General features: G+C 46.3%; 1 protein-coding gene across 8 annotated transcripts in view; it reads right to left on the bottom strand.

Annotated features, from left to right (window-relative positions):
- The window catches only part of CLTCL1 (clathrin heavy chain like 1), a 106,136-nt gene that overhangs the window by 17,895 nt on the left and 65,321 nt on the right, over positions 1 to 22,920 (bottom strand). For 6 of the 8 annotated variants that reach the window (XM_030915143.1, XM_030915146.1, XM_030915148.1 and 3 more), the window contains 9 exons: positions 21,822 to 21,947; positions 21,086 to 21,228; positions 20,513 to 20,747; positions 19,022 to 19,144; positions 15,417 to 15,562; positions 9,385 to 9,568; positions 7,996 to 8,188; positions 7,228 to 7,385; positions 1,422 to 1,586 (listed from right to left, as the gene is read on the bottom strand). In XM_030915143.1, the coding sequence (XP_030771003.1) occupies positions 1,422 to 1,586; positions 7,228 to 7,385; positions 7,996 to 8,188; positions 9,385 to 9,568; positions 15,417 to 15,562; positions 19,022 to 19,144; positions 20,513 to 20,747; positions 21,086 to 21,228; positions 21,822 to 21,947 (1,473 nt within the window). The remainder of the gene's footprint in view (positions 1 to 1,421; positions 1,587 to 7,227; positions 7,386 to 7,995; positions 8,189 to 9,384; positions 9,569 to 15,416; positions 15,563 to 19,021; positions 19,145 to 20,512; positions 20,748 to 21,085; positions 21,229 to 21,821; positions 21,948 to 22,920) is intronic. The other 2 variants (XM_030915145.1, XM_030915144.1) reach the window with 1 other exon arrangement.

The raw sequence follows: 22,920 nt of genomic DNA on the forward strand, positions 1-22,920 counted from the left end.
TGACAGGACCAACCCTGCACCACAGAGCTGGGTGTGCCATGCAGTTTCCCTGCTTCTCCCACCTTCTATACACAGCACATGTTCCCAAGGTAGAGAAAGCAGAACATGAAGATAAACAAAAATAATCACATAAGCCAGTGTCATTAACTTGAGATACAATCTTTGGCCCACTGTTTCCTATGTGTGATACGTACACCAGCCCCCTGACAAATCTCTCACATATGTACAGTGGAATCACATCATACATTCTGCATGATGACATATTCCTCGCATAATACTGGCAACATCTTTTCCTGCAACTCTGCCTATTCATCTTAAACAACAGGGTAGAGTTGTAATGCATACATTAACAAAGGCCTTGGCCGGGCGCGGTGGCTCATGCCTGTAATACCAGCAATTTGAGAGGCCGAGGCGGGCGGACAACTTGAGGTCAGGAGTTCGAGACTAGCCTAGCCAACATGGTGAAACACTGTTTCTACTAAAAATAACAAAAATTAGCCGGGCTTGGTGGCATGCGCCTGTAATCCCAGCTACTCAGGAGGCTGAGGCAGGAGAATTGCTTGAACCCGGGAGGCAGAGGTTGCAGTAAGCTGAGATCACACCACTGCACTCCAGCCTAGGCAACAGAGCAAGACTCCATCTCAAAAAAAAAAAGAAAGCCAGGCACGGTGGCTCACACCCCTGAACGCCAGCACTTTGGGAGGCCAAGGCAGGCAGATCATGAGGTCAGGAGATCAAGAAACCTCGTCTCTACTAAAAAATACAAAAAAATTAGCCAGGCGTGGTGGCGGACGCCTGTAGTCCCAGCTACTCGGGAGGCTGAGGCAGGAGAATAGTGTGAAGCCGGGAGGTGTGGCTTGCAGTGAGCCGAGATGGCGCCACTGCACTCCAGCCTAGGCGACAGAGCTAGACTCCATCTCAAAAACAAAAACAAAACAAACAAAAAGGCCTTGACATTGGACCTTTAGGCTAATTTTAGTCTTTCATTAAACAATGCTGTTTTGGATATTTTTTCACAGATTTTTCTACTTAAAGATGATTCTGATATTATCAGAGAGCCTCGAGACAATTTACCAATTTGCCACAAAGGACCAATAATGTAAATTTACAATGATTATACAAATAAGGTGACATGATTAAAAAGGGTTATGAAAATACTTATAATATGGATAATTCCATGCTATTGAGGCTGCCTCTGGGGGCCAACTGGTCAGAGATCAGATTCTCTGGGGCCTCTGTTCCAACTACGAACACTAGCTTAGAGACTCTGAGAATCCCAAGGGTTCAGACCCCTGCCTGGGCAAAAGACCAGCACCCAGGCTCATCCCATATGGCAGAAGAGTACCAAGCAGAACACAAAGGACACGGAGAGCACTCCTGTCCAGAGCACACTCTGCTGTCTGCAGTTGCCCGCAGCTCACCTCCTTCCACGTCCGGGTGCTGCTGGCTTTGTGGCTGTTGTCCACTGCTGCCTGATACTCACCGAGGTGAACCAAGGTGGAAGCCAGGCAGGCAAAGTTAGAAACATTGCTATAGAGCAGCTTGGCAGCCTCGTACATTCCCTTCTCGTAACAGCGGTCTCCAACCTATGGATAATAGGGTAGCTCGACTGAGACACCCTTCAATGGGAAGATTTCTCCAGGGTTGCTTTCAAGTGCCTAGATGGCAGAGGTATTACTCTGTTTGCTAGGGTGGTAAGCATCTTTCTGATCGCACCAGTGACCAGATGAAGTTGGCCTTGGCTTTCCAGTCCCTGGACACCCTCCTCCACCTCAGGGGTCGCTTCTACTTGCCTGCTCCTACATAACCCTGCGTTCGGGCATCTCTCAGGCCCCAGCTGTCACCTACTACATTTGCACCCTACTGGGCCTGGGCTGAGGAGCTGTGCTCCTTGCTGCTTCCAAGCTGTTCCCCTTCCTCCTCAATAAAAACTGCTGACAACCAATCTTGTGTCAGGTATCACGCACCAGCTCTAGTTCCTGATGCCATTTACAAATCCTTCTCCTTCTCTGGCAATTTACTTGACTTCCTATGATCTGGGAACCTTGTTCTGCTCACAAGAACAAGTCACTGCTATAGCCATACCTTACACCTCAGAAGAGAGCTGCCAGCCCTGGGAACCTGCCACAAGTACCTCCTCTACCTAGCACCGCCTAGCTCACCATCCTGAGCACCTCAACTCCACCAGTCCAGTGACCGGACTGAATTCCTGCAGCCCTGTCCATGCCCAAATTGCACTGCACTTGCCCCAGCTGGTGGCCCCAGCTCATGCTGCCCAGCTCCTGGCACTCACCTTTGATTCTCCTGATAGTTCTCAGTCCTGCTCAGAACTAGTTCTCTGCCCATTCCCTACCTGTGGCTGCAGAGCTAAATGCAGACAGCAGAACCCTTGACTCTCCTGACTGTTCTCAGTCCTGCTCAGAACTAGTTCTCTGCCCATTCCATACCTGTGGCTGCAGAGCTAAACACTGACAGCAGAACCCCAAAGTGCTGATGGGTCTCTCTAAATTCATGAAGGCTAACATAAAATGCGCTGGCAACACTACCCATCCTACTTCTGTCATCCACGGCACCTCCCGCACCACCCCACCTTCCATTATCCATGGCATCTCTCATGTCAACTCTTTCATATCTCCTTCTCCTCTCAAAGCTCTAACGATTCCTCAAGCTGAGTATTTGGCTTCCCTTTTCCTGAGAAAACAACCAGGAGAGCCTTTCACAGCACAGTGTCCGTGGATGTCCTTCCCATGCCACCAAGGTCTGCTCCATGGATGCCCCGACCCCCTCTCCACATGCTCCATGTCAGGGTTTCAGCAAATCCCTGCATCAGCATCACCTTCTGCACTCATTCACTCTGACAAGCTTAAAGAACCACTGTTCTTTTCTCTAGTTTAAAATAAAACAAAACTGGCCAGGCACGGTGGCTCACACCTGTAATCTCAGCACTTTGAGAGGCTGAGGCAGGTGGATCACCTGAGGTCAGGAGTTCGAGACCAGCCTGGCCAATATGGTGAAACCTTGTCTCTACTACAAATAGAAAAATTAGCTGAGCATGATGGCGGGCACCTGTAATCCCAGCTACTCGGGGGGCTGAGGCAGGAGAATGGCTTGAACCTGGGAGGCAGAGGTTGCAGTGAGCTGAGATTATACCATTGCACTCTAGCTTGGGAGACAAGAGCAAAGCTCCACCTCAAAAAAATAAATAATAAAATAAAAAATAAAATAAAATAAATAAAAAATAAAATAAAATAAAATAAAATAAATAAAATAAAATAAACAAAACAAAACGAATCCAACTTGCTCTGCCCTCAACTTACCTGGGGGCTGTCAGCCTGTTTCCATGCTTCTCATCAGAGCACAGTTCTCAGGGAGTATCCGTGTGTCTATAACAGCTGTCCCCTGTCTTCCTATTCTCTCTGCAATCCACTCCAATCAGGCTTCTGTCAGCCCCTCTGCCAGGGTCACTGCTCCTCCACAGACGCAGACATGGTTTTCTGGACAACCCTGCCTGCTTTTTTCCCACCTCGCTGGCCACTCTCCATCTCCCCCTCTCCCTGCTGTGGGGCTTTGGGGTGCTCTGATTTCTTTGGCCCATCCCCTCCCCAGCGCCACATCCCCACTCCCATGCTCCCCTACACGGGTGGCGGCTGTGGGTGCTGCCTGTCCCTGGAGGCTGCCCATGCACATCTCTAGTCTGGGCTTCTCCTCTAAAACCTAACTCCTACTTCCAGCAGGACAGATTCACATGGCATCTACTAGAGGTCTGACTTGTCCAAATGAGTCCTGATGCCCCCAGGCAGTCCTCACACAGTGTCCCCACACTGGTGAGTGTGACCCCCACACCCCCAAACTTAACCCACCCTCACTGCTTCTCTTCTCACACCCCTCTTGGCAGCACACACTGTTAGCTCTGCCTTCAACACACATCCAGAAGCTGACTACGCTTTGCACTTGCCTTGCTCACTTTATCTGCTGTCGCTGCCCCTTGTGACATCACTGCACCATCCTCCTCTACGCACTCCCTGCTCTACCCTTGTCCTTTGCTCTGTTTGTAGCATAGCAGCCAGAGGGGTTCTGCTGACCCCTATACCAGATCACTTTCCTCCTCTGCTCAAAATGTCCAGTCTCACCCAGAGCAGAAGCCAGAGTCCTGATGATGGCCCCTGAAGTCCTGACCCGCAGAGATCAATAGCTGCCTCTCCTATCGCCCCCCAAGCCTCTCTTGCTGGATGGCTGTGTTCCAGCCATGGGCTCCTGCACCCCACAATGCTCCTCACAGGACCCTTGCACTTGCCCTGCTGTCTTGTTCTAAGAGCTCCTCCCCAGAGGTATACAGACTCAGCACCTACCCAGGGGCCCTTTCTAAAACCAGAATGTCCACTGTCACACCCACACCGTTTAAACACTTCCTATCCCTGCCCCGCTTCACTTAGCTCCTTATACTCACCATTTAAAAGACCACAGTATTTTTAAGAATCTTATGATCCATGGGGCAGAAATCTGATTACTATTTTCCCTGCTACATCCATAGCCCCTACCCTGGCACACAGCTGATATTTAATAAAAGGTGACGAATGTATAAATTAAGTATTCTATCAAAGGGATAACCATGTAAGACTTGTTACTGCCAATTTACAGGAAACACAGAGAAAATGAGTTAAATGACATTATGTAGGTGCAGTCAGCTGATGCCAGACTGTGGGAAACGTACACAAACCAGGCAATGGGCTGGATCTGGCCCCCAGGCTGAAGGTTACTGGCCCCTGTCTCAGGGGACAGCAGAAGGCAGAGAGCTTGCTAGGCCTGGGGCCACTATGAACATAGGTAAAGAGCCAGGTGCACCTCTGCCCCACCCAGCCAGCCCTATATGAGGGAGCTTCTGCTCTGGCCCGCAGCGCCTCTGACTCAGGAGAATCCTGTTACTAACCCAGAGGGGGATTGGGGCAAGGCTTTGTTTTCTATTATTTTAACTACTTTTTGGATTATAAGAGCAATTTCTAAAGTTGCACGATCACTGATTTAAAAAAAAAAAAAAACTTTGCAAACACAGGCAAGTAAAAGAAAAGTAATATGATATTGCCAATTCCAAATCCCAGAGTTGTTCACTGTTCTCATTTGTATTATACTTCATTGATGGATGTTGTTATTTAACTATTTTTTGGCCGGGTGCGGTGGCTCATGCCTATAATCCCAGCACTTTGGGAGGCTGAGGCAGGCAGACGGTTTGAGCACAGGAGTTCGAGACCAGCCTGGGCAACATGGTGAAACCCCATCTCTACCAAAAATACAAAAATTAGCTGGGAGTGGTAGCGTGCACCTGTGGTCCCAGCTGCTCGGGGAGGCTGAGGTGGGAGGATGGCTTGAGCTCAGGAAGTTCAGGATGCAGTCAGCTGAGATCGTGCCACTGCACTCCAGCCTGGGTAACAGAGGAGACCCTGTTTCAAAGCAAAACAAAAGTACTATTTCCTTTTGCCAGACATTGGCTTTTAATTTTTATTTGCATAATCATGCTGCAATGATTAAATATTTATAGGTAAAGCTATGTGGATTTTTTCTACTTTCTTGGGATAGATTTTTACATCTAGACTTACTAGGTCCATGTTTAGAAATAATAAAACTCTACAGGTATATTTCAAATATTCATGTATTAGCTGAACTGATATTTTCCTTTATGCTTTCTTCCACTGGTTACATGCTTAAAAATTCCTTTCTCATGCAAAAATTCAAATACATATTAAAAAAATTTTAAGTAAAGCTCAATTTTACCTTTTATCCTTTCATCTGGCATTTTACTTGGTTACAGAATTACATGATGAACTTTTAACACCTTTCAAAACTTTAACCTAATTTCCAACCCTTTTTTCTTTTTTTTTTGACACAGGGTTCTCACTGTGTCACCCAGGTTGGAGTGCAGTAGCATGATTACAGCTCATTGCAGCCTTGACTTCCCCAGGCTCCAGTGATTCTCCCATCTCAGCCTCCCAAATAGCTGGGACTACAGGATGTGCCACAATGCCTGGTTAATTTTTGAATTTTTGGTAGAGAGTGGGTTTCTCCATTTTGCCTGGGCTGGTCTTGAACTCCTGACCTCAAGTGATCCACCTGCCTTGGCCTCCCAAAGTGCTGGGATTACAGACTCTTCACCCCTTTGTTTTCTTCTTGTTGTTTGTTTGTATTTTAAAGACAGGGTCTCGCTCTGTTGCCTAGGCTGGAGTGCAGTGCCCCGATCACAGCTCACTGCAGCCTTGACCTCCTGGACTCAAGCGATCTTCCCACTTCAGCCTTCCAAGTAGCTGTGACTACAAACGCATGCCACACACTCGGCTAATATTTTTTAGTTTTTTGTAGAGATGGGGGTCTCACTACGTTGTCCAGGCTGGTCTTGAACTCCTGGGCTCAAGTGATCTTCCCACCTCTATCTCCCAGAGTTAGGATTACAGGTGTGACCCACCGGGCCCAGCCCCAACAACTACTTGGAACTAATTTTGAAATAGAAAGCTCAAAGTTCATTTTGTTGTTTTTTTTCTTTTTCCTTTTTAGAGATGGGGGTCTCATTATGTTGCCCAGTTGGTCTTGAACTCCCATGCCCAAGCGATCCTCCCAGCTCGGCCTCCCAAAGTGCTGGGATTACAGGCATGAGCCACTGTGCCCAGCCCACTTTGTTGTTATTCATTTCAATAAATTATGTGCATTCCTCCAAGAAGAGTGTACTTGTAATTAATATAGAGTTATAATACATTCCATTATCTCTTCATGTCTCTTTATCACATTTTCCAGGGGTAACATTTTATCTACATGGCAGGCTCCACAATTATTTAAAACTTTTATTTATGGTTAAGGTTTAAACGTTCTGGCCTTATTCCTATTAAAAAAGGAACGTTTTCTTCCCCATTATGTTATCTGATTATTGGTGACACAAGCTATTAATTTTCTTTTTCTTTCTCTTTTTTTTTTTTTTGAGATGGAGTCTCGCTCTGTCACTCAGGCTGGAGCGTAGTGGTGCTATCTTGGCTCACTGCAACCTCCACCTCCTGGGTTCAAGCGATTCTCCTGCCTCAGCCTTCAGAGTAGCTGGGACTATAGGCATGCGCCACCAGGCCTGGATAATTTTGGTATTTTTAGTAGAGACGGGGTTTTGCCATGTTGACCAGGTTGGCTGCAAATTCCTGACCTCAGGAGGGGGCTGTGCACTGCCAGTCAGATTTAGGCCCAGGGGGCATGGCCTACCTGCTGGATGTGGGCATTGTTGGGTCCATTAATAAAATCTTCTAGCTCAGAAAGACGGCTGGTTTTAGCCAAGGCAAATATAAGTTCAGTCTCTATATAGGACTCACGGCCCTTTTTCCTGGCCATCTGCAGAAATTTAACTAGATCCTCCCAGTTGTCTAAAGACAGAAAACAAAGATAGGTTAACCCAGAGCTGATAATTTTAAACAAGGGCTCAATTCCTCCATTCTGTCCTCAGCCAGACACATTTACCCTCTCGTTAGGTCTCCCTGGGAACTCAGACTCCAGATAATGTCTAGGAGGTCTTGATTATGCTCACTAAGCAGATCTGTAGCTCAGAAGGGAGGAAGGGAGGGGCAGAGCCACACTCAGGCCACCTCCCTGAGAAAAGACTTTGCCAGGAGACAGAACGCTTGTTCTGGACATCAGAGAGGTGGGTGCCACAATCAACTTGAAACACCAGAAGATCCCTGGGAATCTGTGGGCCTGTCACTGACTTTAAAATTACTACAGTGGCGATACTGAGATATCTAGTGTGCTTAAATGACCTCATCTTATAAAGGAGGGCAACAGTCAACTAAAGAGCTGGTGTCAATAACAGAATAACGTTTATCTCAGACCCTTGTGGGAAACTTTCACGTAGATGTGCCCTCTGGTATCTCTGGATACATTATACGTAGAGATTTGTGAGAATCTCTTCAACTTCTTGCTTCAGCCAGGTTTTGCATCAGTGAGACACAGAGCCCCAGGGAGAGGGGATTCACTTACTGCTCCTGCTGGCTGCCTGAACAACTTCCAGGTAAGAGGAAGGGTTGTCCCCTCTGATATAGGAGTTGATGGCTTCCTTCACCAAGTCTTTCTGGAGCTGGGCTTGGGCCAGCTGACTCCACACCGCAGGCTCACTGCATCTCTCCGCAAACTCATATGCCCGGTCCAGGTTTCCAATGTGCTCGATCAGGACCTAGGGGTTATGAGAGGACTTCCACTCTCTGCAACACCTAGTCAGCTCCAAAAGACAGACACATTTTTGCTTGGTTCCCTGTTCTGCCTAAAGCTTCATGACCACTTCAATTCTGTCGGAAGCAATCAGGTACTAAGCATTTCTCAGATGGACAGGTTGAGGGGAGAGACAAGAGCCATTATATGAGAAGGCGGATGCTGAACAAAGAAGAGACACTCCAACAAAGAGGCACAGAGATGGAGATATCCAGGTTAAGCTTTCTGGGCTGGGTGTAGGACATGGTACTTGCTCCTGACCTTGGGAAGAAAGACAGTGCAACAGAGCATAGAAACTGTAGAAGAGTTCACAAGAATTGCTGTGGGGAATAAGATTGCTCACCAGGCAGAAACAGGCTTGCTGAGCAGCCTGGCAGACTGCATGGCAGTGAGGACCACCACTATATAGTAGTGGAGGTGGTGGCAGCATCAGCCGCCCCCTAATATGATGAGCTGGTCTGTCTCAAAGCAAGGCCAGAGCCCATGAGGGGGCACAAAAGAAGGGCTCCTGGATTGGGGGTTTCACAGCAGGTATAGAAACAAGGTAAAGGAAGAGGCAATAACATAAAGATAATTGGTAGGAGAGCAGTTCAGAAGATGTCCTGTGGTTTACAACTGATTTGGAAATAAAACCAGAAAAGGTTCATAGACTGGGAAGAAAGGGCTGCAGTTTAAAGAAGAAGAGTTCTTGGGGAGGTGGAGGGGCAGGCAGGGAGGGCTGGAGGGCCTGCTCTGGGAACCTGACCTTGGATCCTGAAAAGCTCCTGCTGAGGAGATGGGGGAATGGGGAGTATGAGGGTGAGCAGCATAGTGCAGAGGGCTGGAATGGTTGTCATTGAGGGTAAGGTGTGAGTGCCTCTGAAAATCAAACGTTTGCGTCACCAGGGCTGACCGATGACACTGGGTCGGTACCCAAGTCCAGGGGAGTGATCGGGCAGGGGCAGACTAACAGCCAATGGAAGGAGCACCCGCAGAGAAGGTCAAGACAAGGGTCTAGCAGGCTGGGAAGATGGGTTGCTGGTGAGGAGCAGAGAAGAGCACAAAGAGATGCACTAGACAACCAGAGTGTCTGACACCCTTGGAGAGGACAAGGGCTTGCAGGGCACACTCATGGTGTGGCAGAGGGTGCTAGGTCCAACATGCTTGCACTCAGCAGCCCACCTGGATTGCTGAAGCATTCATATCAAACTTGTGGAAGATGGCGAAGGCCTCCTCATACAGAGCGCTGCTGACAGCGATGCTCGCAATGTCCAGTGCGTCATAGTTGTCCAGGCGGCTGATGTACTCCATGACCCGTGTGCGGTCTGCCTTGATGGCAGTCAGGATCAGCAGATTCTGCAGATTCCTGAGGGAAGAGGGTGGTCAGCATGGCATCCCAGGAAGGAAGGCTGCATAAACCATTTTTCGGAAGGTCATGCATCCCCAGACCCCCTTTTTTTTTTTTTTTAAACTCATTAATATACACATACATAACTGATAAGCAAATATAACAGAGTATTTGTGAAGTAGTTGAGATCTAAAAAGAAACAATATAGCAAAGTCTTGGGAAAGCACAGGTAAGAGAATCAGAATGTGCCAATCAAATCACTGGGAGGGTTGTTGTGTCTTTTCAGAGCCCAGCCTCTGGCTCCTGCTGTAGAAGTACCTATTTTCCTACCTGTGCTTTCTTTGTGATTCATTACAGCTTTATCACATCTACTGTATTTCTAAGCAATATAGGCAGCTTTGCATTTTTTTTAACTTTTAAAAAATTTTGAGATGGGTCTTGCTATGTTGCCCAGGCTGGTCTCAAACTCCTGGCCTCAAGTGATCCTCCCACCTTGCCCCCTCAAAGTGCTGGGATTACAGGTGTGAGCCACCACACTGGGTTGCTTTGCATTTCTTGAACTTTCCTTTGCTTTAATTATAGTAGATGAATTTTTGCAAAACTTTTATACAATTCAAAAATGTGGAAAAAAAATCAATGTAACACACCACATATCAAGAATCTAAAAAAGAAATACTACATCATTATCAAATGATTCAGAAAAAGCATCTGATAAAATCTAACACCTATTAATGAGAAAAACTATCAACTAGAAATAGAAGGAAACTTCCTCAATCTGAGAAAGTACATTTACAAAAAGCCCACTGCTAACATCATAAGTAACAGAGTCTGGACACTTTCCCTGAGGATCAGGAACAAGGCAGGGATGTCCACTCTCAACACTTCTATCTGTGATGGAGGTTCTGGTTAAGGCATTTAGGACACAAGAGAAACAAAAAGTTTCTTTTCTATAATGAATCGCAAAGAAAGCACAGGTAGCACTAGATTAGGAAGAAATAAAACTGTTCCCGGTGGCTCACACCTGTAATCCCAGCACTTTGGGAGGCTGAGATGGGCGGATCATGAGGTCAGGAGATCGAGACCATCCTGGCTAACGAGGTGAAATCCCGTCTCTACCAAAAACGTAAAAAATTAGCTGGGCGAGGTGGTGGGCGCCTGTAGTCCCATTTACTCGGGAGATTGAGGCAGGAGAATGGCATGAACCCGGGAGGCGGAGCTTGCAGTGAGCCGAGACTGCGCCACTGCACTCCAGCCTGGGCGACAGAGCAAGACTCTGTCTCAAACAAACAAAACAAAACAAAACAAAACAAAACAAAACAAAACAAAACAAAACAAAACTGTCCCAATTTGCAGCCAACATGATTGATTAAAAAAACTCAAGAAATCTACAAAAATAAAAAATAAAAATTCCTGTAATAAATGAGTTTAGCAAGGTTGTAGAATACAAGGTCAACATACAAAAATCAGTTGTATTTCTATATACTGACAATGTTTTTCAATGAACAACTGTAAACAAAAAAATCTATTTAAAATACTTCCAAAAACATGAAATAAGTATAAATCTAATAAAATCTACATATGACCTATATGCCAAAAAACTATAAATTGCTGATGAAAGAAATCAAAGATCTAAATAAATGGAGAGACATATCACTTTCATAGAATCAACATAGTAAAGATATCAATTCTCCCTAAATTGGTCCACAGATTTCATGCAATTCCAGTTCCAGTAGATTTTCTTGTACATATAGACAAGCTAATTCTGAAATTTATATAGATAGGCAGGGAAATTAGAATAGTTAAAACAATTTTGAAAAAGAATAAAGTGAGCCCAGGCATAGTGGCTGACACCTGTCATCCCAGCACTTTGGGAGGCCAAGGTGGGAGGACTGCTTGAGCCTAAGGGTTTGAGACTAGCCTGGGCAATATGGCAAGACCCTGTCTCTACCAAAAAAAAAAAAAAAAAAAAAAAAAAAAAAAATTAGCCAGGTCTGGTGGTGCACACCTGCAGCTGCTCAGGAGGCTGAGATGGGAGGATTGCTTGGGCCTAGGAGGTTGGGGCTGCAGTGAGCCATGTTCATGCCACTGCACTCCAGCCTAGGTGACAGAGGGAGACCCTATTTAAAAAAAAGAAAGAAAGAAAGAAAAAAGGAATAAAGGTGGAAGAATTACACTACCTGGTCAATTGATTTTTGACAGAGATGCAAAAGCAATTCCATGGAGAAACAGTATTTTTAACAAATAATGCTGGAATAAACTGGACATTCATATGCAAAAAGATGAATCTCACCCTAAACTTCACACTTTATTGGATAATGAATCTAAATATAAAATGAAAAAATATGAAACTTTCAGAAGGAATAACAGAAAATCTCTGTGACCTAGGAGTGTTCACAGAGTTCTTGATTTAACACTAAAGCACAATCTACAAAAGAAAAGTTTATGAATTGGACTTTATCAAAATTATAACTCTTGTTCTGTTAATGACACTATTAAGAAAATAAAAGAAAATCTACAGAATGAGAAAAAATATGGAAATCACATATCTAAAAAAGGACTTGTATCCAGAATATACAAAGAACTCTGAAAACCCAACAAAAAAACCAAACAACCCAATTGAAAAACAGGCAACAGATTTCAAGAGACGCTTCACCAAAGAAGATCTACGGATGGTAACTAAGCACATAAAAAGTTGTTCATCATCATTAGCCATTAGGGCAATGCAAATTGAAACCACAATGGCATATTGCTATACATTTATGAGACTGGCTAAGATAAAAAATACCAATATACCAAGTGCTGGTAAAGATGAAGAGTGACCGGAACTCTCACATATTGCTGGTGGGAATGCAAAATGACACAGCCATTTTGGAAAACAATAGTTAGGCAGTTTCTTAAACAGTACATATACCATGTGATTGGGTAGGTTTAAACACAAATCTGGACACAAATGTTCACAGCACATGTATTCATAATCACCTCAAACTGAAAACTACCCAAACGTACTTTGATGGGTGAAGAGATAAAACTGTGGTACATTCGTACAACAGAGTAAGATTCAGTGATAAAAAAGAATGTCAGGCTAATGCACTCACCAACTTGGATGAATCTCAAAGGCATCATCACGCTGGGTGAAAGAAGCCTGTCACGCCGGGCGCGGTGGCTCAAGCCTGTAATCCCAGCACTTTGGGAGGCCGAGACGGGTGGATCATGAGGTCAGGAGATCGAGACCATCCTGGCTAATACGGTGAAACCCCGTCTCTACTAAAAAATACAAAAAACTAGCCGGGCGACGAGGCGTGCGCCTGTAGTCCCAGCTACTCGGGAGGCTGAGACAGGAGAATGGCGTGAACCCAGGAGGCGGAGCTTGCAGTGAGCTGAGAGCCGGCCACTGCACTCCAGCCTGGGCGGCAGAGCAAAGACTCCGTCTCAAAAAAAAAAAAAAAAAAAAAAAAGAAAGAAGCCTGTCACAAAAGTCTATACCACATGATTCCATTTACAAGACCTTCTTGAAAATGCAAAACTAGTATGGCCGGTGGTAGCCAGGTTTGGGGGAATGTATACTATACTGGGTAGCTAGCACAAGGGAATGTTATAGGGTGATGGAATTGTTTGTACCCCGACTGTGGTGATTCTACAAATCTATACATGTGTTAAAATTCCTAGCATTGCATTCCCCATCCCCTTCCAGAAGGTCATTTTTACTGTATGGTGATTTTTATAAAAAAGAATTTTAAAGTTAGGTGCTAAGAGTCATCCATGCAGCTGTACAGTGTTCATTTCTAGGGCTATCTGGTATTCAACTGTACAACTGTACTACAACCTACTTATTGATGGTTATCTGGATCGCTCTTAGAGCTTTGCTATTGCAAACGGTGCTGCCTTGAGTATTCCTGCACACATTTCCTCATACAAATGAGCTGAGATCCTTTAGGGCTCATAAGGAAGAGAGGAAATTGCTGGCTGTGTGCATCTTTTTTCACCAAACTGTTTTCCAAATGTAATGCGCATTCCCACCAGGGGCACATAAGAGACCCAGCTGCTCAACATCCTCATCAGCTTTGATTAGGAGAATGGGGTTCCTGCTGCTCTGGCAGGAGTAACAAAGCATCAGATGGTGCACCATGGCCTCACTCTGTGCCTCCTTGGTGGCTGATGAGGCTGAATTCTTACCTTAGGTTCACAGGCTGTCCTTCCTCTCACCGGAGGGCCTGTTTAAGTACTCTGCTTGGTTTCTCATTGGGTTGCTTGTGTTTTTCTTTTATTACATCTTTTCTCTACTAATTTTTTGTTGGTTGTGTTGCAAATATCTTCTCCCCATTTGTAGCTTCTCATTTGTCCATCTTCTTTATGATAAAATGCTTAAGTTTAATACAGTCTTACTGGTTTTTCACTAAAGGTTTATGGTTTCTGTGACTGGTTTAAGAATTTATTAGGTCATAAATATATTCTTCCAAGCACATACTCTAAAAATAATATATTTTGCCTTTTTTTTTTTTTTTTTTTTCTGAGACGGAGTCTCGCTCTGTCGCCCCGGCTGGAGTGTAGTGGCAACATCTCAGCTCACTGCAACCTCCACCTCCCAGGCTCAAGCGATTCTCCTGCCTCAGCCTCCCGAGTAGCTGGGATTACAGGCACCTGCCATCATGCCTGGCTAAATTTTTGTTATTTTTAGTAGAGACAGGGTTTCACCCATGCTGGCCAGGCTGGTCTCGAACTCCTGACCTCAAGTGATCTACCAGCCTTGGCCTCCCAAAGTGCTGGGATTACAGGCATGAGCCACTAGGCCCAGCCAAGGCTATTTTTACCTACACATAAAACTGTCTGGTGAAATCATCACAGGAAGAGCACAAACTTGAGGTTACCTGCATGTTTGAGAAGCAAGTGTTTAAGAAGACAGCAGAGCCACAGCCACCTGTAAGTGCCTGGAAGTACCCACAAGCTAACAACTATCAAAGGAGGTTGATCAGACAGCAAAACAGAATATCCTACCCACCTCAGGCACCTTAATCCTGGCATCCTGTCATTAGTCAGGGTTTATGATTCCATTAAAATATAATTTCACATTCCATATACCATTATCATATAGCATCTCCAAGTTTAAAAACACACACACAAATTCCTCTCTATAATACTACAGCCCTTGATAGCCTTTCTGGCCTACAAAATAGATCTCATAATTAAACCTTTATAGCTGCACTTATGATGTGAGTAGATTAAAATCTGACACAGAATCTCTGATGGTGAATTTTGAAGTGGAGAGGAACCCAAGGTGGCTGGCCCATGCGGAAGCACACACTCTTACCTCTATGGTGCCTGCCCATGCAAAAGAAGCATGCACTCCCACCTCTATAGTGCCAGTCCATGTGGAAGCACGCACTCCCACCTCTATGATGCCGGCCTGTGCTGCTGTCCCTGCCACAGCTCCTGCTCATCTGGCTTCTACATTATACTTCTGGCAAGTCTTCCCTGATACATGCCCAGATCTGGTTCTCCCACCATCTTTCTCCAAGCTTTGTTCACTATGATTTGAAGAGTTCAACACATCCTTAGGCCACATGAGACCTTCATAAAATGCCAGCTTCCCTTCTCTGAGCATTGTGTTAAAGGACAGTGTGGGCCAGAGCCGTAAGAGGAGTGCAGCCTCCTGGAAAATGTGAAACTGAGGCTGGGCTCTGAGACAGGCAGGAGCTAATAAGGGAAGGGCTACATTGAAATAGAGGAAGTGGTAGGAAGATTGGCATGTCTGGGGAGCAACCAGTGGGCAGGCTGGATGGGTGAAGTGGTATGAGATTGTAACAGAAGATAAGTATCAAACAGATGTTTGAATCTGCCTGTGTCCACAGCTACCCCGGCATGGCCTCACCTGTGCTCACTGAAGACAGAGTTATCCAGAACTATCTTCTCCAGCAGTTCAATCAGTTCCTTAGGCAGGTCGGCTGTCATAAAGGCTTTGACAGTGACCGAAATCTCTTCAGGATCCCGTGTTTCTGACAATGCTGTCTGTACTACCTGGTTTTAAAAAGCATTTGAAAGAACTTGATTAGTCAATTCAAGACTGAATCTTTGAAGCTAAACAGAAGGGAAGGACTCCTCCAAGATGGTGTGGAACAGATAGAGAAAATGGGAGACTTCTTAAGGTAACAAAGGAAGGGTTTTCAAAGTCAATTTCAGGAAATTCTCAGTTTGCTCTATTTTGACAATTAGTTTTTCTCTCATATCAAATGAGCTACAGACTCTTACTCTGCTCCAATGACCAGTGCACTAGGCATTTTGAAATGAATGTCTCCTTTTAGATTTGTCTTTTAAAGCCACTAATAGCAAATATGGCTCCACTTCTCTATTGAAGACACTGCAGGGGCTTCCAGCAGCCTCTTACGAGCAAAGAGCATTGCCACTGCTGTGGCACAGTCCATAGCCAGAGCTGTGGAGTCAGGTGCCTTCACACTGGATGCCACTCAGAACCACAATCTGAAGGAAAGACCAACAGAAGACTGGCTGTGCCACCCTTCATTCAATTATAGGTGTCTCACATACAAAAACACCTACAAATAGGGTGGAAAGTCAGTTTTCCAAAGAGTACATTTTCCATGTGACAGCAGTTTGGAATGCCAGCACTGCTCTCTTTGCACTTTGGACCAGGCACCTTCAGTGACTTCGAGGATCTAATATTTTTGCCAAGTTTCTGGTTCTCCTCAGGGGTGGTCAACAGCCATGTATCAATGAGAGGGAAGAGACAGCTCTGGAAGGTCTTTCATGGCTAACACAGCCCTCTGACCATGAACTGTCACCTAGCAATCTTGAGGGGCCTTAAAGGAACCTAGGGTCAAGGTCAGTCCAGTCCACCTTTCTGGTGGCCTTTGTGAACTCAATGGTACCATAAGACGCAAAAGTACTACCTCTGTGGAGTTTGTAATATCCACAACAAGGAGGCTGAAGAGTTTGAGAACAGGAGCTCTCCCAGCAGCTGAGGAACCAAAAGGGTATGCCTGAGGGAAAGGGGCACCAGGACACAGCACAAGTCCATCCAAAGGAGAAGGTACACTTTCTAGAGTGACATCTGTCAGTTCTTAAAAAACTTGGAGGCCAGGTGTGGTGGCTCATGTCTATAATTCCAGCACTTTGGGAGACCGAGGCAGGCAGATCACCCGAGGTCAAGAGTCTGAGACCAGCCTGGACAACAGTTAAACCTCATCTCTACTAAAAATACAAAAATTAGCCGGGCATGGTGGCAGGTGCCTGTAATCCCAGCTACTCAGGAGGCCGAGGCAGGAGAATCACTTGAACCTGGGAGGCGGAGGTTGCAATAAGCCGAGATCATGCCATTGCACTCCAGCCTGGGTAACAAGAGCAAAACTCCATCTCATAAAAACAAAAACAAAAAAAAGAAAGAAAACCTTGGAGCAACTTAAGTAAATACAGACAGGTTGTTTTAAGGGCAAAAATAAATTTCTACCATCTGTTTGAGTCAATACCGGATGCCCCACCTAAGGTTGCCTCAGGACACTGCTCTCAGTAAACATTTCATAATGAGGTTCCACTCCAGACACTAAAAGCAGCCTCCCTCTGTTATTATGTGCTCTGGATTAGAGGAGCATTGCAGTTGAATTTCCCACCGGGAGGTGGCTACAGATATTCAATTACAGCAGAGATAACGAAAGACCAGCAGCTCCACCTAGAAACAGGAAGACAAGAGGCCCCCGCTGGCTCTGGTATGGTGCAATGTTAAAGTTGCCCTTCCCCAGTGCCAACATGAAGTCACCTTCAAGCTGTACCAGGTGGCTGGACTACACCTGGAGAAAAGTCTGATGTCTAGGAACTTGGATGTAAACCCCTAGTAGCATATTGTGTTGTTTAGTATTTTTATTAGATTTGGGTGGGTAAGTTCAAAGTTGAAACAGAGATTCAAAACAACATGACCTTCCATAAATCTCAAAGTATTTCAAAATGAAAAGTTTATTTAAAAAAGTAGAGGCACAGGCTTGAGAAACAGTGGACAGAAAATGAGAGGATAAAATTCAGTAGAGATAAAGATCAAATCCAGCCCTCAAGACTTTCGAAAGCGCCGGTCCAGCAGGTTGGCAATGTGTACGACAAAGGTGGGAGTTTTAACTGGTCTTATTCTCAGGGCTGAAGCCACTTGTTGGATGAGGGTTTTGTTCCAACATTGGTCTTGTCCCACCCCTAAACAGTATGCCCAGCACCTAGGGACAGTGCTGAGGGCAGCAGAGGCACTATCTGTGAGTGTCTGTGAGGCTGTGACTGGAGGGGAGGCTCTTCCACAGGGCTGGGGGAAGTCCTCCCAGAGGCCAAGGCAGACTCCCACCTGCCAGGCCACACCCAATAATGACCCCTGGCCCCAGCACTCTGCCCCGTCTCCAAGGAGGTGCTGGATAGTCACAGGGGCATAAAGAGTTCTTCACACAGGAAAGTCAGCTGAGACAACCTTGAAAGCTACTTCACCTCTGTCCACGGGGGCTGAGCTGGGCCCAGCATGCAGGCATGCCACCAGGTACTCTCTTCCTGGGCTGCATATCCCTGCTTTGGATCCAAGGGCCAACTCTATGTCCTCAGCCAGTAAACAATTCCAAGTCAGCTCACCTGGGGAATCAAGCTAATTTTAGGCAAGCTATTTCTGCAGGGGAGAAGGTTCATAAGGGCTAAGATGTTTTATTTATTTATTTATTTATTTATTTATTAGGCAAGCTATTTCTGCAGGGGAGAAGGTTCATAAGGGCTAAGATGTTTTATTTATTTATTTATTTATTTATTTATTTATTTATTTATTTATTGAGACGAAGTCTCACCCAGTTGCCCAGGCTGTAGTGCGGTGGCGTGCGATCTCGGCTTCCTGCAACCTCCACCTCCTGGGTTCAAGCGATTCTCCTGCCTCAGCCTCCTGAGTAACTGGGATTACAGGCATGCACCACACAGTGTGTTTTTGTATTTTTAGTAGAGATGGGGTTTCACTATGTTGACCAGGCTGGTGTTGAACTCCTGACCACAAGTGATCCACCTGCCTAGGCCTCCCAAAGTGCTAGGATTACAGGCGTAAGCCACCATGCCTGGCCTATTTATTTATTTTTTTGAGACGGAGTCTCTCTCTGTCGCCCAGGCTGGAGTGCAGTGGTATGATGTCGGCTCACTGCAACTTCCACCTCCTGGGTTCAAGCGATTCTCCTGCCTCAGCCTCCCCAGTAACTGGGATTACAGGCGTGTGCCACCACGCCTAGCTAATTTTTGTATTTTTAGTAGAGACAGGGTTTCACCTTGCTGGCCAGGCTGGTCTTGAACTCCTGAGACCTTAAGGAATCCACCTGCCTCGGCCTCCCAAAGTGCTGGGATTACAGGCGTGAGCGACTGCACTAGGTCAAGATGTTTTAAATGAAAAATGAAACCAGTCACTTGAGCCACAAAGATGATTAGACGGCAAAATGCAGGTGCATAGACATACCCATCTCTGTGCCTCACCTGGTCAATTAGCTGTCTCCTGGATGGGTTGGTCTCCTCAAGGACGTGAGCCCAAAGCTCTGGATCCTTTCTGCGTACCAGGTAGCGGGCCTCGCTTTTGAACAGAGAATTCTCATTGCACACCTGAAATGAGCATACTCATGTGTGTAACACAGCAGCCAATCAATGGAAGCTGCTTGGGAGGACACACCCCAATTCGTTCCCTGTGTGCCTGATACCAGTTTGGTGAACAGTCAGGGCCCAGGCAAGGCGCTGTGCTTTGACACGGGATGAGCAGCATCCTACAGGATTAGCAATGGACTCAAACTACCTCAAAATGCCCTTTCCAAGTTTACAACTCCTGGGGATGTGCCACATCTCTGGCCAATAGGACCTCTTGCATTCAGGGACACGCTCTGTCTCCCATTCTGTCTGATACAGCCACTAGCCACGGGAGGCTACTGAGCACTTGAAATGTGGTGCATGACAGGAACTAAACTGGTAATTTTTAATTTAGTTAAATTTAAGTACTCATATGTAGCTAGCTCTAAACCATCTGTAAAATGTTATCAGAACAGCCTAGAACTGGTATAAAACAGCACAAACACTGCAATGTTTCAAGACCTAAAAACTGCAAACTGTGCTTTCACTGGCAGATTTGGAGACCCTTTATGGAATGTTATAACAGATCTCCAAAACACCATCAGTCCACTGGAATGTGCCAGAGTTTGCAGCACTTGCTAAATCCTGGTGAGGATTGGATCTGTTGAGTGCCAGATGCCAGGCACAAAGGCTGAGTGGCATGCAAAGGTGTCTGCGGATGCAGCGCAAGCTGCCTGTGTATCATGGGAAAAGCCCGAGTAGGCTGGTGCGGTACCAACCTCATAGGTGCTCTGTTCATGTCTGGATTTTTAGATCAAATGGTTAGGTAGGAACAGTTCATACAATTCAACCTAAACATGTAATTATATGTGGATCCAAACCTGGGCAGATGTAGGCAAAAGAGCTGGGCAGATGTCTCAAGGAGGGGCCAGCAAGAGCTCACCGGTCAGGTGATGGGGAAAGGCTTGCGTAGAGGGTTATCCCAAAAAAGGGGCATGAAGTACAAGGGCAGTCGGGACATGAGGCACCCAGGAAACTGCAGGCCCCTCCAGGTGGGGTGGCAAGATGGGTGGCTGATCAAGTTGGGGAGTTGGGGGAAGGTGGCAGTCCACAGAGGAGCTCATGAGTCAGGCCAAGGAGTTCAATTCTGCCCTCAAATTACCAGGCAACGGTAAGGACCATAAGCAGAGGGATGATAAGTCAGGTTCATGGCCACTTGGTCTACAGGTACAATGCATACAAATCGCATGAGCAAGTTCCCAAAAGCTGCGAGAATCACAAGGAAATAATCTCATGACCTGCCATCTCCAGGTGCTCAGAAAGCCCTAATCAGCTCCCCACGGGCACACCTTTGAAAGCTTCCCTGGGAGGCCAGGGTTGCATGGGCAGCTCAGCACATCTGCTACCCACCTGGATGAGCTCAAGGTCACACTGCCCCCGCTCATAGGCGACACAGGCCAGATGGGGGTCTCGCTTTTCACAGTAGCGGCCCACCACGCTGCTGTCATAGTAGGCATTCTCTCTCAGGAAGCACTCGGGGCTGCTGTTACTGTCGATGTAGATTTTAGCCAGTGCATTGTGAGTGGCAGGCTCCTCGCAGCCTTCCTGAATCCGGGACTCCAGCCAGGGAAGCAGCAGCTTGAGCCTTTGAAAGAAGGAAGGCACCGTAAAGTCTCAAGGCTACCACTGGAAATCTTGAGGGCAACTCCAGGGCTCTGACAGATGTTTCCTGAAACAAAAAATCTTGGAGTACATTAACTTCAGGTTGCTCTAGGGACGAAGACGGACCTGATTCCAAACTGATTTCTACTGTTAGGTTTTCCCCCAAGGTATTCACAGTACCAATAGCAAGTAACTCACTGCTACATCTAAGATATGCACATGAATGATCAGCTACAGAGACAGTCCTGGAGAATTAGACAGAAACAACAACAGACACTAGAATCCAGGGGTAAGACAAAACACCAAGTAAGGACACCTTACCTATTTCTTTTTTCTACTTCAGCCACCAACTCGTCAGTAGAGAACTGTCCTCTCACTGCCATGATTAAATGTTTAATCACTTCCTCAGAACAATCCACATCAAGCAGCCCTCCAACCACAGCTGGGGTCCGGCTAGGGTTGACCTACGGTAGTCAAGGTGAAGTAACTTCAGTGTTGCAGACACAAGTTATTGTTAGAAGCCTCCTACAACTTGGACTGTCTGGGCAAAACCCTGAAAGGGCTCCTGTTTAGCACTGCGCTGTGTCCCACCAAAATTCACTTGCTGATGTCCTAACTCCTAGTGGGACTCTATTTGGAAAGAGGGTATTTAAGGAGGTAATCAATGCCAGGGGTGGGGCCCTAATGCAACGGGACTGGTGTCCTTCTAAGAAGAGGAAGAGACACCAGGAATGTATATGCACAGAGGAAAGGCCCTGTGGGGGCACAGCCAGGAGGCCGTCTGCAAGCCTGGAAGACGGCCTTCACCAGAAACCAGCCCTGCCAGCACATTGATCGTGGACTTCCAGCCTCCAAAACTGTGAGAAATAAATGTGTGTTGTTTTAGTCGCCTGGACTGTGTTCTTCTACTCTGGCAGTCTGAGCACACTAACCCACCACCCTTCAAAATGATAGTCTCTGAAATGCCAGATGTTAGAGGCAGCCTCTGAGGCGAAGACTACTGTCACTGACTGGGGTCCAGAGGCAGCCAGGTGTCACTCCAGGGAGCCAGCAGTACCTTCTGCACGTAGATCTCAATGTACCTCTGCAGGTTGTTGTGGTATAAATACAGGACAAGGTCATGGACAAAGCCAAAACGATCGCACACGACGATGAGGGGAAGCTGGTCTGTGAGCTTGGCCTCCTGAGGATTAGAATGCACATAACAAGTCAGGGAGTGGAGAAACCAGACAGCCAGACCTCGGACTCATTGCCCATATGGGACAGCACTGTCTCTGCAGCAGAGTGACATGTAGGAGACTCAGAATGAGACTGCTCTAGATAGGCTGTCGTTTTGTGGTATGGTGTTTGCTTTGGAAATAAGTGAAAAAGATAATAGTATTTGGTTAAAGACCATTAAATGTGGCATTAACATTCCAAATCTGGACAAAAATATCTTTTAAGACAAGCAGCAAACCCAACAGAAACCAGGCCATTCTCAAGAACAGCACACCTGCAGTAAAGGCTGCCTTTTCAGACATGCAGCCACAGGCCATGGAAACACACCTGGGCACCATTCCCAGATGATGATGGCACTTGGGTAGGACAGCCACAGGTCACCACAATCATGCCTCCCCCTTGTGTGGTCCCATGCCTAGATCACATTTCCTGGTTTCCCTTGAAGTTTTAAGTGTGGCCACATGACCTCATTTCCTCCAAGGGGACATGAATCCAAGTCTCATCTGCCACTTGCAGGCCTCGCCCATAAAAACCACCCATGCTGGTTCCTCTGTGCTCTTCCCATCTTCTAGCTGACTGGGAAGACGACATCCACGTGAGGTGCTGAACACCGCAAAGCAGCCATGAGCCTGGTCCTTGAAGGACAGTGGGAAGGAAAGCCACCCCACTGACCTCCAGCCCACCCAGGACTGCCACATAAGGAAGTAGGCTTCCTGTTCTTTATGACACTAGTGCTGAGTGGTCTACTTGTTTCTGCAGCTTTGCCTGCCTAATTGACAATGGCACTAATGGGATGTTGATGAATTACAATGCAGCAATAAACTAACTCCCTCCACTCACGTGCCAGATACTTAGAGCACAGCCTCAAGCTGCGTTCCATGTTCTTAAAACGATAGAAGGGTTCCTCTAGAACTTTAAGCCATAAGGCGGAGCTCTGT

Source organism: Rhinopithecus roxellana, chromosome 13, assembly GCF_007565055.1.
Source record: "Rhinopithecus roxellana isolate Shanxi Qingling chromosome 13, ASM756505v1, whole genome shotgun sequence".
Classification (NCBI taxonomy): Eukaryota; Metazoa; Chordata; class Mammalia; order Primates; family Cercopithecidae; genus Rhinopithecus; species Rhinopithecus roxellana.